Source organism: Plectrocnemia conspersa, unplaced genomic scaffold (assembly GCF_051122295.1).
Source record: "Plectrocnemia conspersa isolate PC_06_02 unplaced genomic scaffold, ASM5112229v1 ptg000003l, whole genome shotgun sequence".
Classification (NCBI taxonomy): Eukaryota; Metazoa; Arthropoda; class Insecta; order Trichoptera; family Polycentropodidae; genus Plectrocnemia; species Plectrocnemia conspersa.
The window spans coordinates 13,234,859-13,252,260 of record NW_028277167.1 but is presented as its reverse complement, the minus strand read 5'-3'; the positions used below and the strand labels follow the sequence as shown (position 1 = coordinate 13,252,260).

Sequence of the window (17,402 nt, the reverse complement as noted above, 5' to 3'; positions counted from 1 at the left end):
TTTTAATTTTTAATGAATATTTTTGATTATAGAAACTTAATTTTGAGATTTTATTATAACTGATTAAAACTGTAAACGTTTAAGAATAGTGTTAATTGATAAGTTAAAGCTAAATATACCAAGATACAACATCAAGAAAAATCTCAAAGTAATAATTTTTATTTTTATTAAATATTTAATTTTATAGAAATACATTTAAAATTCTATTTTTATTCATAGTGTAAATTTTTATTGATCATGATTATTAATTTAACCTAAGTTAAACTCAAATATTTACATTTTTATCCAATGATAAAAAATAATCAAAATTATTTACAAATTTTAATTTTTAATAAAAAAAAATATTGCCTTTAATTGGTTGAACACAAGTTAAACCCAAATATATACACTCTTATCCCATGATACAAATATATAAAACATTTTTGAATACAGTTTTTATTATTAATTCAATATTTTCTATATTATTAATACATTCATAATATTTTTATAGAACTGATTTTAACTGTATACATTTAAGAATCAGTTAAACACAAATAAATACATGTTTATCACATGATACATCAACTTTTTATTACAGATCCTGATTAAAGTTGTTTTTTACTTTAACTAATCTCAGTAAAGATTTGAATAGCTAACCTTTCTTTTTAAATTTTAAAACTAGAAATAATATAACTTTGATTAACAATCGTTTCTAAGAGCACTGTATTTTAATTTTGTAGCGGAGATCTATAAATCTTTAAAGCAAATATAATTGTTTTTATTTTGTAAAAAACATTTTATAATTTAACGTTTTAATATAGTTTAAGCTTGTTATGCATGAGTTAAACCCAACTATATACACTTTAACCTACGATGTAACAAATTTATGAAAAAAATATTTAAATATTCTCTGTAAGTAACACATTTGTCATTTTCATAAATCTGATAAATCTGTAGCTACACGTATACACGATGCTTTTACAATTCAGTGTTTTCCACGGTAAATAAAGCGTCGTCGTCATATTGACATTTTAACGACCCATTCGTGCCGTTTAATGTCCTATCTAGGAATAATTAACGGTACGCAATGGTCAAGGAATTCGATACATCTTCGATATGCTATACACCCACAGATTATTTGCATGGAGATGTATGATGCAAGATAAGCGGACATAGCGGTGAAATTGAAAGCATATAAAATATATTTTTAACATTTGCGTGATTCTCGCAATCATTAGGAACTGTTAGTTTTTCCCACAATATTGACCTAAAAAAACAATCCCACACAATCGAATTAAATATGAAAAAAAATCAATTAATTAATTATGTAGATCGAGGCTTACTGTTGTGCTGTGTGTAATTTTTTCGATGTGGCATCGGATGTGTCAATCAGATTAAATTCAATAACGGCAGCGGTTGTCAACATTTTCATTGATTCGCGCGCCCAAGGAGTTGATCATTCCGGTTTCGCGACTTTTTTCTATCGAAAGCATACCGTTAATTCAGATGACCGTCACATAAATCAGCGTTCATATATGTATGTACGAGACGCTCCTCTTGTTCCTTGTAATTGCTAGCATGCTGACATCGTGCCGGTATGCCAAAGGAACCTCCGTTTTGCACCTCTGATTGTTCAATCATTGTCATTAACGCGAGTGCGAATTTTAACGCTGATTTTTTGCACGCCCACTCATTAATTACACATTAATCGAATACCATGTAATCTTCGTCCATATATGCTGATGCTAAATGCCTTGTTGAAATATCCACGATCCGCTATGAATGTTGATGAGGAAATGAGATTCATTTGTTGCAAAAGTTCATTTTTATAACTATCGTTTATTAATAGCCAAATCGATGTGGCACAAATACGAGGTGCAGTCACGTAGTTAGCATTTTTTTTGGCGTAACACGCTGTCGCTTGAGTGTCACAAGAGCTGAATAAATAATGCCAGCGACTAACCAGGACATGGGAACCAGGAAACTTGACCGATGCATGTCGATATGTTATTGATGAAGGAATTCGATCGGATGACCGCGGATCAGCATCGATCGGTATGTGGTATGATACTTTTATGTTACATATAAATATAATCGATGTTTTTGGTTTATGTTTTTTTAGATGTGCGATAAAAATCAATTTATTTTAAATTTAAATACAGTTCTGTTGCTAACTTAAAATTGTCTACTATTAATACAAATCATACTGTAATAAATTAGTTAGTTTAATTGTATTATTATACCATTTAAAGCCTTAATTATTAAATTTAACTATATCGAGCACAATAATATATAAATAAATTATAAACATTTTTATATAATTAATGTTTTTATGTAGCATTTAATTAAAGATATGAGATACAATTTATAAAATAATCACGTGATTAAGACAATTCTCGCCACGTCGCGTTATCAAAAAACAATATTACTTACTGCATACGAATAACACAGTTAATGCAAATTCGTACAAGATAATTTTCTGATACGTGATGGAAATGCTTTATTACGCAAAATTTATATGATGAACCGCAGCCACTTTGGCAACAATGATTCATATGCATTGCCCTCGTTATTATAATCAACCGTTTTGTGTGCACTCTGAAATTGGGTATCTGGACCACTGTGTGACAGCATTCCTCGGCCATCTCCGGCCAGGAATTAGCATAACTCTTGGTAAAGACAATGGACCGTCTGGGTCCATGGACAGAACAAAGCCTCGGCCACCAACGAACCAAAAGACCCGCGAGTCATACTAAACAGGCGGTTGCTTCCAACCGATTTTCACGCCTCAACTTGTACCATTTTCTCCAATGGAAAAGTAAAAATTTAGGTTTAGTTTATTCGCAAAAATTTGCGATTAAACAGATTCGGCTTTCATGTATAAAACAAAAAGAAAAATGTCGCAGAAGAGAATTCGCTAACGCTAACCTGTTTTGAGACGAGCAGGTTAGCAACACTGTCACTGAAAGGACATAACTCGAGACGAAGCTCTAACACTACCTAACAGTATATAATAATGGTTCAGGATTATTTTATTTAAAATAGTCTGAGGACATGTACGTATCTTATCTATATATATATAGTTGATAGTATATTTTAATTAATTATATAAACGCTAATGGTACATTATACGATACACTCAAATGGAATCAATACCATGTACGGAAAACAGTGGTGTCATGTTCGTTTGCGATTCAACAAAACGAAGTTCTTCATCCCGCAGTGCAAGAGATTAATTCTGTTTTTTATCTGTCTGCGAACAATCAATCGATTCGGATGTAGACGCATATATAAGAGTATATGTGAGTTATTTTATGATTTAATAATATAATTAACTAGTATCGTATACTATTAGTTTTCATTATACATAGCTAAATTTATAAAATAATATTAATATAATATTATTAAATTTGGGGTAGTGTTTAATTAAATGTAGGTTGTCGCTAAAATGATCGTCTTTGACCGTTACGTTTCGCTCGTATTATATGTATTATTGTATATTATAATATACATACAGTTGTATGCGAATAATTTGCTCTATTTATAGTACTGCTATATTCGTATTAATATATCTGTATATTGGCATGTTTATTTTTTAATTAAATCTCGCATTCAAAAGCATTCCGTTGGTTCGACCGTACAAATAGTTCCGTCGATTAATTGCCGAAACGAGATGAGATGGAATGAGCAACGGGACGGCCGATCGACGTCCGCTGTCATACACATGTTGACGATTAACCAGATCCATTATGGAGATATTATTTGCAATAAAGCTAATGAGAATCAGCGCGCTGAGAGATGATCAATATTGACGAAAACTAAACCAGTTTCTTCAAAGGTCAGTGTCCTGAGCGGAGTGGTACCTCTGATGGTGCTGCAGGAGATCATATTTATGGCTATTTATTTTTTTTTCACCGCCAAGGAATATAACTGCATAGAGGAGGAAAAAAATTGTGGTTTGACATTCGCAAATATTAATGTCGTTGACTTTGGCCGTGTCCACAAGGCATTAACCGACATATTACGACAATGTCGTTTCGTTAACGGGAACCGCCGGACGTTCGCCGTTTGACCAACAAATTGCCCCTCGCTTTAACTATATATGTACACACATACATTGCAAATTCGAAAAGTTCCCGAACTTTTAAAATAGCACGTCACAGCTGCTTAAAACAATGATCAGTTCCAAAATTGGAATGGGATTCATTTCTGATTCAAAAATAAATCAACAGTATTGATTCATTAGATGTTTTTATATATTTATAATAATTGCACCAATTTATAATTATATGTGAAAGGAAAAACTGCTGCTTTTAAATGGTTTCTGTTTATGAAAATAATAAAATATGAATTTAATTACAAATAAAGTAGAAAGCGTTTAACCTTTTAAATGCCAAAATGAAGGTAAATGGTAATTAAAGTCAGATAATATATTTAAAACCTAGAACTTTTTGAACGCTCTTCTTGTGTACATATATAAATATTCTCTTATATATTTGCCTAGCCAAAGCCAACAATGCTTTTGCAAATTTTCGCCGCAAATAAAATCCGCTTTCCAGCCAGATAAGGTCTTCGGCAATAAATCGCGTTTGCGAGAATAGCGGCGCATTAGACAAGATCTGAGATAAAATCAAGTTTAGTGCAAAGCCTTGTAGCTTCATTACCGCAGGATGCAATTCGTGCATTACCCATACACACATTTAATTAAACGAACGTTGTTTGTATGCGAAACGACAGCATCCTTCGCGCATCTTATCCGATCGGATTTGTTTTAATTTAATTTTTATTGATGACTTCCGCTGTTGTTTTGCGCCTGACAGGAGAGATAAAAAAATAAGATCGCATTTATTGCTGCGATATAAAAATAAATTGGTAAAAGGACATCAGATGGCTGCTAAATCATCCCCTCGGTCTTGTTTGGTCTATAAATGATTAATGGCGGACTCCCCATCCTTCCTGGATATGAAGCGAAAGAGGGGTGCAATTTAATGCTGTTCGCGAATTTTCTATAGTAATTGATATTTTTATATGTGTGAGTATATAAAATCGCCTAATAAATAAATATCAATTATCAAACTTTCTCAGTTTCATTTTTAAAAAATAATATATGCTTAAAAGCAATTTTTGGTTCAGAAATTTAAAAAATAAAATTATAAGTAGAAACTATATGCTAATGCGTGACATCCTACTGCTAGTATAGATATCTTCACTGGTAGAAGTATGTTTCAATAAAATTTTAACTTAACGGCGGCCATTATTTACTGAACATCTTAATATCATAAATAGACTTTAACGATGTGAGAACTTTTTTACGATGTGCTAATCGCGAAATTAACTCGAGCGACAATATGTGTCGTGGTTATGCGAACGGGTTCATAATGAGCCAAGGTTATCCAGAACGCCCACGTGAGTTTACCTGTCGTTCTTTAACTGTAAAATGGATTTTGTCGAGTCTCACGCCAACACACCTGGCACACATCTCGCGTTTGTGGATTAAGTCCGATTCGTTCCGCAATACGAAATAATTGGACACAAAACGAATGGAGTGTAAATAAAGTTGCATAGTACTGACCCTAAAAATAAAATATTTCTTCACTTCCCCTCCGAAAAACGCGCGTTGAGAGGAAATCTAATTAAGCTTGAATCATGGCATTCGTCTGGATTTTGCTCCAAAGCACCCCCGAATACTAATGCAATCCCGCAGTGGGTTTATTGGATTTAGTGCCCATTTATAAGACTATTTCGCTAATGGACGCGGACGAATTTTCTTTGAAGAATAAAAAAAAAATACACCGCTATAATATGATCTGTGTGAGATTACGTAAAAAACGAGTCGTGTTCAAAAGTGTCATATCTATTATGAACTTGACACACATTTTCGACAGCGATCAACGGTACATATCCAAAATCTTTTATTGTAAAATTCCCACAAAGAAATTTTCATTTTAATATTTATTACACACATAATCTTTAAATGAATAATGCACATAAGTATCATGAGTCATCAATGGACCCTCACAATAATGATGACTGGACAGTTCTGGCACTCAGCCCTTGGCCCTCACTAATTTATTTCACTTTCAAGATCGATATCTGGTATAGTAATTACACAGTCAACCGCAGCGTCTATAATTCAATCTTAACTGTATTTTATCGGACATTCTCACGGCCATTCACACACAATTTTATTTTTTATATATATTATGATGTTATTGTTGTGCCAAATTTCAAGTCGAGATGACCTGTCGAAGTTCATGCGTTTCAAGCGCCGCCAAATAACTGATATTACATGTCATTAAAAAACTGTACAACCTAATGATCGAGACCAAATATTTATGATGTTAAATTATTGTTCATTTTAACATAATCTAGCATTAGTATTGGCGTCGGAGGAACGCATAACGATTACAATGATTGCCAACGTAACTGGTTATAATGAGAGTTCAAATTGTGTTTTTTATAATCGCAAGATAAACGATTCATGTCATCTCTTAATATTACACTAATAGAAAATAACAAGTGATATTTTCAATAGTGTCAAGCGCTTATCTCGAAAGTTATTGTACATTTTTTAGTGATCATATCACTAGTCACAGTCGCTTGACCGTTAAGCACTGCTGATCGCCTTTTATTTATAGACTGAGCAATGTCATGGGCGTTTTGGTATATATTAAATATAAATCTAAAAATATTCATATACATTATTCATGCGTTAAATGTACACACACATAAAAAAGTTGCTTCTATAATATATAACAACGGTAAGCACGTTTTTTGTTAAAATTAATTTATAATGCAAAAAAACGTGAGAGTTTTGTTTGTGCATTTAATAATAATGTGCTAAATTTTATTTGAGGTAAGGAAAATTGGAAATATACTTATATTGTTATTTTCGCTTCTATATTATTTTAATATAAGTAAAACTGTTTCATTGTCAATATATCGAAGGTATAGTATAAATTTTCCCCTAAATGATGCCAATCATATTTTATATTATAATAAATACTCCATCATGACATTTATGTTAAAATACTTAAATTTATGGATAGGATAAACACGCGTGATGGATTATCCGGGATAATCCAAGATTATAAGGGATGCTTAGATGTACCGTTCAGTTTACTAATTGTAACAATATTTGCATACGTATACTATGCATTTAATTAAAAATATTTATATACATAGTTTCTTTTTAAATAATAATTATAATATTATAAGTAGAATAACTTTCTAATTTATACATATATGATATAATGTCACTGCTGGTTTTTTATATACATAAATAATTATTTATTCAATTCTGAATATTTATGAGTTGCTCAAATATTGCTGTGTTTTATATAACATACTCTTATGAATTTAAGAGCAGATCCTTTTAATTATTAAGTTATAACTGCATTAGTTACTTTAAATATAAAATTTAGTTAAAATTTTTGTAAACAATTTTATTTAACCCCTAAAATTGTATAATGTATAAATATTACTATATAAATTTAATTTTGATCTTTCGTGTCCCAGGACTGAAATTCACACAAATTTATCACTAGAAATTGTTGTAGCGTTAAAAGCAAAAATTATGGAAAGAATACATTGGTTTAATAATTTTTTTAGATTGCTCCAAAAATTTGTTTGCATAATGGAAAATATTTATTAAAAGGGCTTTTTTTTAATTTATATAGTTTAGAATTAGATACTGAAATAATTATTATTATTATAACATTGACAATCGAAAAAAATAAACAAACAGCAAATATACCACAAAAATATTTATCTGGTAAAAAATAATAAATGTAGTCGACTAAATAATTTTAAGATTTTGCAACTAACAGAAAATGGACTTAAAATTAAAGTATCTAATATACATTTTTGCTCATTATTAAGCCAACATCAACGGAAAGCGAGCATGTATTTTTAATGGCAGAAATAGTAATAGTAAAGTAGAAATATACTGATAATGATTCTAAAAACTTATTTTTCCCTACAATTATTTTTTTAAAATATATCTACAATTTTTTTGTATAAATAATTAAAACAACGTTTTTTGTAGTTTTGATACATCTTATATACATATAACAAAAATATTGATTTTAATTATTTTTTATTTAATTAATATGAATGCATTTACACAAATATTTATTAAAAATGATTTTATCTACAAGCTAACACTCAAATTTTAATGATTTAAATATAATCATGTTAGATGATGCAAAGTGACATATTATTTGTAAGTTGGAACGGAATTGATAGCGAGCTGGAAAATATATGTCACTGATTTGAGCTTGGTGTCTCACTATTTACTTTATAGTCATTGATTATGTTTACCCCGTTGTAACGCATCGGAGTAATGCTCATGTTCATGTCAAATTTCAAATGTCTTGATTCTATTCCTAATATATACGACTTTAAATTATCCCAAAATATTAAAATACATGTCACAGGCATTTAATACGATAAATTTTCTTTTTCAGCCTTGTGCGCATGCGCATTTCGAATCCGTCCCTATGTATCACTGGAATGCTACAAAGTTGCCGGGCGGAAAAGCTTTTCTTTGGCATTTTTGATGAAATGCCACCGGTTTGCGGCGCTTGTAATAGATTCTTAATGAAAAGCCACTCTGAATGGTTAAAATGGTGGTTAATTGTCGTCGCGCTCGGGTGCATCGCCGGTAGCGGTCGCCGCTCACGTGCGTCGTTGCGTCATCGGTCAAGAGTGAGGTGAACGGCGCTCGACCGGCGCCGCAAGTTCAAGAGCTTGACGCTTGAGCAATCGCCTACGTAACAATCGGTCGAGGAAAGCCCGACGTCGATTTCGATCTCGTTTCCTCACCGTGAGAAAACTGCAGTAATACGGTATTAAAACCATATATATTTTACTGAAACGCGTTTTGAGAAAGTTTTGTGTCTTAAAAACGCAGATGGCGCGTTTAAAAGTAGCCTTGGAATTTCTTTATTTTATATTTAAAACACCCATATTAAAGGGGAACACTCGCGAGTGAAAAAATGGTATTTGGTTCAAAAATACATTAATTGAAAAATGATGCTTATACATCTACTTATTCAGGGCAACATTTATTTTTTAAGAATAAATGGTTAATAACTGTTTGTATTCATATTGCTATATAGTCAGTAACTTGGTCGTACGGTAGCGGTTATAAACAAGCTATTTATTATATTTGTTTTAAACAAAATATATATTTAATGGATTATATATAATTTAATGCTGTATTTTAATATTCTAAAATTTAGTCAAAATATAACAAAAAAAGCATATAAATGGAGAAGGCTTTCTTTAAGTGTCTTATAGCAATAAATCGTCGTTATTTGCATTTATTGTAAGACATTTATTTTATTAAGATGGTATTGGGGTTAATCAAAAGTGTAGCAATATTTTTATAATATAATTAGTTTAATTTAAAAGCTTATTTATTTAATAATATTTTTTAAAGATTGATTAAAAAATAAATTCAACTTACATAACAACATATCTATAAAACAAACCCTTTTCACTAAAAGAGATATTAACTAACATATAGTACGATAAAATAAATAAAATATTAAGATGGACAGAAATTTATTTTATGATATTTTTTTTATGTTACTTTTCCGAATATCTACCTACTAAAAAAAAAGATAATACAAATATAAAAAAAATATTGAATATAAATATATTGCATAATAAAAGACGAAAAATTTATGATTTTACAACTATTTTTTAAAAGCGACTTGTACATTTTAGGTAGCTATATTGTGCAAAATATTTAAAAAAAAATATAGAGATTAATTTTAATTTTATTTATAAGTACCTCTAGTTATTCAATATTTTTTTTGTATATAATTTATCTGCTAGATATAATAAAATTTGAACCAATAACTAGTCCAATAATCCTTTGATGATTATCGCCGTACATGTACGGTGGTTGATATTTTACTGTTTTATGTTTACAAATGTAATTAAATAAATAATTAATATAAAACATTTTAATTATATAATAAAAGAAAATTAAATAATGTGAATAATTCTATAGAAAATAATATCAATAAAAGAGTGAGAAATAAATTAACATAATAAAAATACTTATATTAATTTTATTGAAACTATTTCAAGCCTCTGTATTGATATAAAAAAATACAAAAGCCGAAAAAAGTAAAATTAATATGTAAAATAAATTAAAGCAATTATTGATTTTTTTTGTATAATTTACATTAAATGCAATATAAAATAATAACAACATAAATACACCTCAAAAATATGTAAAATTAACTTACACTCAGATGTATACTATTTTTTTAACTCACTACGCTAAGGGTTAATAAAGAATAAAAAATCTGTAAAATATTCACATGATCCATATATAGTATATGATTTGTAACTAACATTTTAATTACCCTTTTAAAAATATTTAAACTCAAATATTATGTCTTTTTGACATAATGCAACGTTTAACCCAACTACCAACATCACATAATCTTAATTAAAAAATTGTGCGTGTAATTAAATTGTATAGAAAATACAACAGCAAAATAAAGACACAAAACTATTTCAATAAAAAAAATTAATCGACGAATTTCAATTATTTAATTAGACTATTCCAAATAAATATGTGGAGTAATATCTGTTATTTTTATAAATTAAAAAAAATATTTGTTTATTTATATCCAACATTTTGTATATTTAATTGATATAATAATCATTTAATATAATAGCAAAAGATACATGTAAGATAATAGTAATGACAGCAATTTTTATTTTGCAACGATTTTATAAAAAAAATAATGACAGTGTTTTATTTAATTTTATCTTTGTAATGAAAAAAGGTTAAACTTCTAAAGCCATTAATAATAAATGCAGAACTTTATTGAAGATTAAGTTATTCTCCGCAAATTATGATTATGTCAACTTAATTGTAATTGTTCAATCAATACGAACAACCGTTAGCGACAATCTATCATTAATGGCTCACCCTTCGATCTCCATCGTCACAGTGGACTCGATCAGATAATGACACATAATGAACCAAATCCGAAAAGTTAACATCGCTCCAAAGATGATGGCGCAAAATTATCGTGTCCGCGAATGGAAAATTACGAGCGATTAAAAATATTATGGTACTATTATAAAATTACATACTGAACGTTTGTTCATTTGAAAACATTGATTAAAATGTGTATATATTTTTATGATACACTGTATAAATACAACATAAAATGTACCAAGCATATGCATACCTTGTTTGTTAAAAAAATTATGCACCGAGTGGATGGATGACAGACGCAGACCGGTCAGGCGAGGAAAATAAAAAAAATACATATATAGTGCTTCGCGTATGTTGCACAAGAAGTGCAAGATGCACAAAACGAAGATAGAAAATAAACCGCCTTCGCTCTTTCACGATTGTAAAAAGAAACATAAATAAGAGAAAAAGCTGTTGTGTGAACTAACGTAACGCCTTGTGTACCAGCGGCTTTTATATTATTTGTTATATTACAAAATCGAAACGTGCACATGAAAAATTTGTTAGACGCATGTTAACACCTACCGTATCGATTAATGGGAGAGAATATGAAGGCGTGTTCTTTCGGTAGGCAGATCGAATCGAATTTTTGATTTGTGACAATATAAATCACACGTGAAGCACGCGAAAGGTTTGTTTTTGATAATTGCTGAATAAATATCGATCGCTTAAATATATATTTAGTGTAATATCATAAGCGTGACATAATATTAGATTCTCAGCGAGTTTTCGTTGAGAATTTCGCATTTAATATTTTAAAATACATCCATAAAATCCGTCATCAATTCAAGATTAGCGTTTTACGACCGCCGTTAAAATTAACCGCGATTAAGTCTTAGCCGGTCGGAATAGACATCGACGAGAGACAAGCGGCGAACCCGCTCGATATAAATTTTCGATTTATGCATCGATCGGTCGTTATCAGCGCTTTAATTGGACACAAGTTTTATTGCTGGATTGATAAAAATACGCATTTAGCGGGTGGTCGTATTAATTGATTTATCCAATTATAAAAATTCACACGAGACGACAAATCAATACAGATTTATGTAAATAAATCGATTTATCAAAGTTTATGTTAATGTAACGGCAGCTTTATACAAATGTGAACGACCTTATTAAATTTGTGATTATCATATATAAGATGCATCATTATATAAACATCAGTGGCAATAAGTAATAAAATGTGTTTTTTTTTTATTATAGATTTTTACATAAATACCTTTGAATATAATACATTTATTTAACATATTCATAATAAATTTGTGTTAAAATAATCTTGGACAAAACTGAGCAGAAAAATATATTTTATGATGAGTTAAAATTTTTAGTTAAATATATATCAGAATATAAGAATGGCATATTTATATAAAAATCCGTAAGTAGTATTATTGCGTGACATTTAATTAGTGATATTGAAAAATTAATTAATTAAATTTATTTACTTTCGTTGTTTTTCTAGTTATTTCACCACATAATTTCTACGATCGGTGTACTCGTTAAATCATACGAAAATAAATTCGCCCAAAATTACTTAATCGACTTCGTTACTTTCGCATCAATCATCACCTTTTACGATTTGATGATGGTCATCCCGACGATTTTTTCTTCAAGTTCAAAAACCGTATCCGGATGTTTAAACGTCGATCTGTTTAACCGATTAGTGTCATTACGTTCAATCCTTGACCGTTAGCGCAACGTAAATAATATCTATATGATTATGAAGAACGTGGAGTAATATGCATAGGCATTCGATGAAAAAAAAATATAAAAAAATAACCGCCATCAGCACACCTCGGTGTTGCCCAACGTCGAATTGCACGATAATTACACACAGCAACACACGAAATGTGTTACCGTTGGTTGCAATTCGGTCCGATCTGACTAATCGATTTGCGATTAAAATGCGTCGCGTATGTACTTTCAATATATACAGCACAGATTCAGGAATGTGGGGCGAAAAACGGAATTGTAAAATAATAATAAAAGCTCGGATTCTACTGCTATATAATACTATATTTGGAGTGTTTTCTCGATAGAACACGTTTTACTACTGCTAGATTGCACCATTGGTTTTATGAAGGTTTTTACTTTGAGCATCTCGACAAGCGATGCTTTTTAATGTACTATATACAAGTATAGATACACGGGTCGTTGAAAAAATTCCAGCACTTTTGAAGTACAATCCACAATATGAAGTACAATCCACATTATTTTTTATAATTATTTACGAACCTGCAAGTTTTTAAAGTTTTTCAAAATTAAAATCGAATTTAAAAATATTTTTTTCTCCATCATATATATTAATTTTTCTACCAAAGCAACTGTATTTTTTCGAATTTTTTATTTGCAGATTTTTAAAACTTGATCTAAAACCTCTTTAGAATCGGTAATAGACATTCACGTAATAATCTATGAAAGAAGTGCAAATAAAATATTTAGATAAAAACGCACTGATGAAGATTGCAGGTGGCGCGTTTAAATGTAGCCTATAATATTTTATTTTACAGTACCTATTTAATCATATTTTCAGTCTACAAAACAAGTTTATTCAGAATTGCTTCAATAAATAAAAACTTACATTAAAATCTAATAAAACATTACACATATGTATAATTAAAAATGCTTTTTATTAAGTTTTTCTGTCTTTAAAACGCATGTTAATTTTTATTATCCAGTCTCAATAATATTTACAGATTAATTTGCAAAATATCAAGACTATTCTAATATGTAAAAATTACGGTAAAATCAAATAATTTAAGAGACACCCAATTTAATAATATAAAACGCTTTTTATGAAACTTTTGTGTATATAAAGTGCAGGTTATTTTTCAGTAAGTAGCTTTATTTATATTACTAGCCTAATATAATTTTTTTTAGTAGCAGTCTAAAATATGATAACTACTGTAAAACCTAATAATTAAAAAAAACATATAGATGTATAATATAATAAAAAACGCTTTAATCAAATTTATCCACCCAGATCTATTATTTTTTTAAAACGCAGTTTTTTATAGCCTAATATGAAAATTCTTCAGGACTATTTTAATAAATTATAGTATATTTATAGACTAATATGAAAATTCATCGGGACTATTTTAAGAAATTAAAATTACAGTAAAATGTAATGATTTAATAGACACACATATGTATAATAAAAAAAATTATATTAGCACGCTTTTCTGTTCCTAAAATGCAAGTTCTATTTTAATATACAGTTTTATTATTAATATATACAAATTAATCAGGACTACTCCAAGAACTAAAAATTACGGTTAAATTAAATATTTTAAAATACACCTAGATATATAATGAGAAAATATTTTTAGCAAGGTTCTTGTTTAGTATCTAATATTAGTAATATTTACAGCAAAATATATTGTGGAAGTTACGGTAAAATTAAATAATTTATCATGAAAAACGCATTTTATTAATGAGCTTTTCAATCTTATTTTTTAGCATATAGTCCTAGTAATATTTAGAGCTAAATAAACAAGTCTATCAGAACTGCCATATTTAGTGAAAGTTGCTCTGAATTTAGATGAAAAAAATCGATATGTTTAATAAGTAACAGATTTAAAGAAGGTTTTTTTAAAAGGCGCATTTAAAAGTAGCCTAAATATTCACAATTTAATATATATTCAATATATGTTCATATTAAAAATATTAAAGAAGCACCCAGATCTGCATGGAATGTATGAGTAAAAATAATATTATATATTCATTGTATATTGACAGATGTATATAATTGGAACAGCATGCTGACTGATTTATAAAATACCGCAAGCATTTTATATGATTTTTTATTGGTGCTTGCGATTTAACACTATTTTTATGAACACATATTTGTCGATACTAACTAATAATATACCTCGAATGAGCTTTTTGAACAAATTCTGTCTACGCTACATATATTATATATCTCGCAGAATAATACATATTTTGCAATTTATTTCCGTATGTATCTATCTAATCTAAATCCGATTTACTTCCTTCTCAATGATATTACACCAATCCACGTTCTTCAATAACCTATTAGCTCAGCGCACGGTCAAGTCCAGCATCACAATCGTTCGCACAAGCAACACATGAGCGCGTGGAAATAACAGTGTTTCCACAACTACGTGACTCGGACATCCATCACGATCCGATGTCAGCGAGGTCCGAAACCGAATCGGTTGCGTAACAATATCGAAAATTGCTCGAAATTACACATCAGGAATGACTCCACGCATGCAGTGGGGTAGCTAACCAGCGACGTGACGTCACAATATAATGGCGCCCGTTTGATTAATGCGCCCGGGTCCGATATAACAAGGAAGACCGCGACCATCAATCTCAGCGTTAATAACTGTTATTGTGACGGAAATAATAATCCATTTGCATGCGTATGCTCAAATTACCGGTTAATGCTGGACGGAGAGGTCGCCGAGAGTCGTGGGCCCGCGGCCGGGTCCCGTTCTTTTAGCGACAATTTACCCAGAAGTGGTGGAGAAAAAAAGCATCGGAGAATAGATTGGGAATGTCTGGTATGCCGTGGGATCTATAAGTGGGATCGATTAAAATCGAGTGGGTGCTTTTGTATTTATATTAAACTAGATCCAGTAGTTCAGATCATGCTCTAAGCAAATAAAATATAATAATACTCATTCCTCGTCGCGATTAATCCGTTTGTTAATTATAAATTTTATTACGATTATCTAAATCAAACAACAACACTGTGTGTAATTTGTTAGATAACATCCGCCCGTGGGAGCGCTCTAAACAATTTCACGATTCGCTTAATAAGACCAAGTAACAGATGTGTACAATTTAACTAATAATACATTTTCATTTTCTCAACATAGCCCACGCGGTTCCGATACACTGTTGTGCTTCGGGAGAGTCGTATTTCATATGCGAGCCCATCGGTAATTTGTCTTTTGCCTGAGGTTTTCAACATGTGTGTTTATTATATTTTTTTTTAAATTAATATATTGAAGACTTACCGGTTAATACTAATGGTGCTAGTGCAAAGATGAGCGCTATGAGCGCGAGCGCAGAGCGCCGCGCGTTTTCCGTCCCCATGTTGTTCCCTCTCCGGAATTTCTGTAAAAATAATAAAATATTCTATTAGTACAACAACATTTTCAAGTACTTATAAACCTATAATTCAATACGTGTGCACCTAGTGAAAGAATTTTTATCGAGCGTAATTTTATGGTAATGTATTTGATCTATTACATAAAAGGATAATTAGGACCACACGCGAGCTACTATATATATATACATATAAATGCATTTAATACATATTTACATACTTTAATGCCTCTAATGCGACAATTCGCATATAGTTTATTAAATTATTACTATTTTAATATATTGAATGTGAATGTTTCAAGAAGAATCTAAAATATTTTGTAAATCAATAAGAAGGGTTTGAAGTCTTCAAATTAAACCGTTTTAGGATAATGTAAAAAAATATGAATATGACATAAAATAATGATTATCGAAGCTCAAGATCAATGTAACCAGCGTCCTGACGGACCATATAGTAATGCTATACGTTTAAACTAGCAGCGTTCATATCCTAAATGAGCAACTTATCTATGTAGTATATAACAATAGATAGAAAACGCGACTATAAAATTTATATATACACTGGGTAATATAGTGTCATGAGGAAGTCGATTATATTATTTTATTAGGTATTATAAAATATACACAGTACATCAAGCTCATTATTTCTGAATAGCGCAGAATAAATTCTGGCACCTTAACAGCTTCAAGCTTCAATTTTAAATATAGTTATTTTAATGAAATTATCTGTGCAGAAAAGCGCGTTGTTAATCATTGTATAAAAATATTATTCAGATAAATTTAGTAATTCATATTGAACACATTAATCAATAATATCTGTAAAGACTAATAAAAAGTCAGTAAAATGATTAAATTTTGCAGTAAACTATTTTTTTTATAGTGACACAATATTTAATCGTGTGTTTTATGCTACTAAAAAAATAATAAATAGCATATGTATATGTTACAGTTAATTTTTCATTGGCATCTCAGTGAAATCATATTTATATACATTTTCAGTTTATGTTACAGTGAATATGTATTATCAGTGAAGTTATATTTTCAATGAAATCATATCCGAATATATTTTTACAGAAAGAAATATACTTTTACTATCTGATGGTACTAGTGAAATTATTTGTTGTTTTAAAATATCTATCAAACTTAATTTGAGAGCTGCAAAATCTGCTGTTTAAATCTAAGCCTAAGAATAATCTAAGCAAATTAACCAAACCCAACTTGACTAGTTTTTAAACTCGCATTAGGTTAGGTCTGGTTTGATTTAATTTACTTTAAATATTGTAGAATTTTGTCAAACGATGTGATGTCACAATTATGTGGATCTCTGATACTG

The 17,402-nt window shown here is 29.8% G+C and overlaps 1 protein-coding gene across 1 annotated transcript in view; it reads right to left on the bottom strand.

Annotated features, from left to right (window-relative positions):
* The window catches only part of tnc (tenectin), a 71,139-nt gene that overhangs the window by 15,274 nt on the left and 38,463 nt on the right, over nt 1–17,402 (bottom strand). The window contains exon 2 of the mRNA XM_088183699.1: nt 15,979–16,078. Within this exon, the coding sequence (XP_088039825.1) occupies nt 15,979–16,057 (79 nt within the window). The 5' untranslated portion in view covers nt 16,058–16,078. The remainder of the gene's footprint in view (nt 1–15,978; nt 16,079–17,402) is intronic.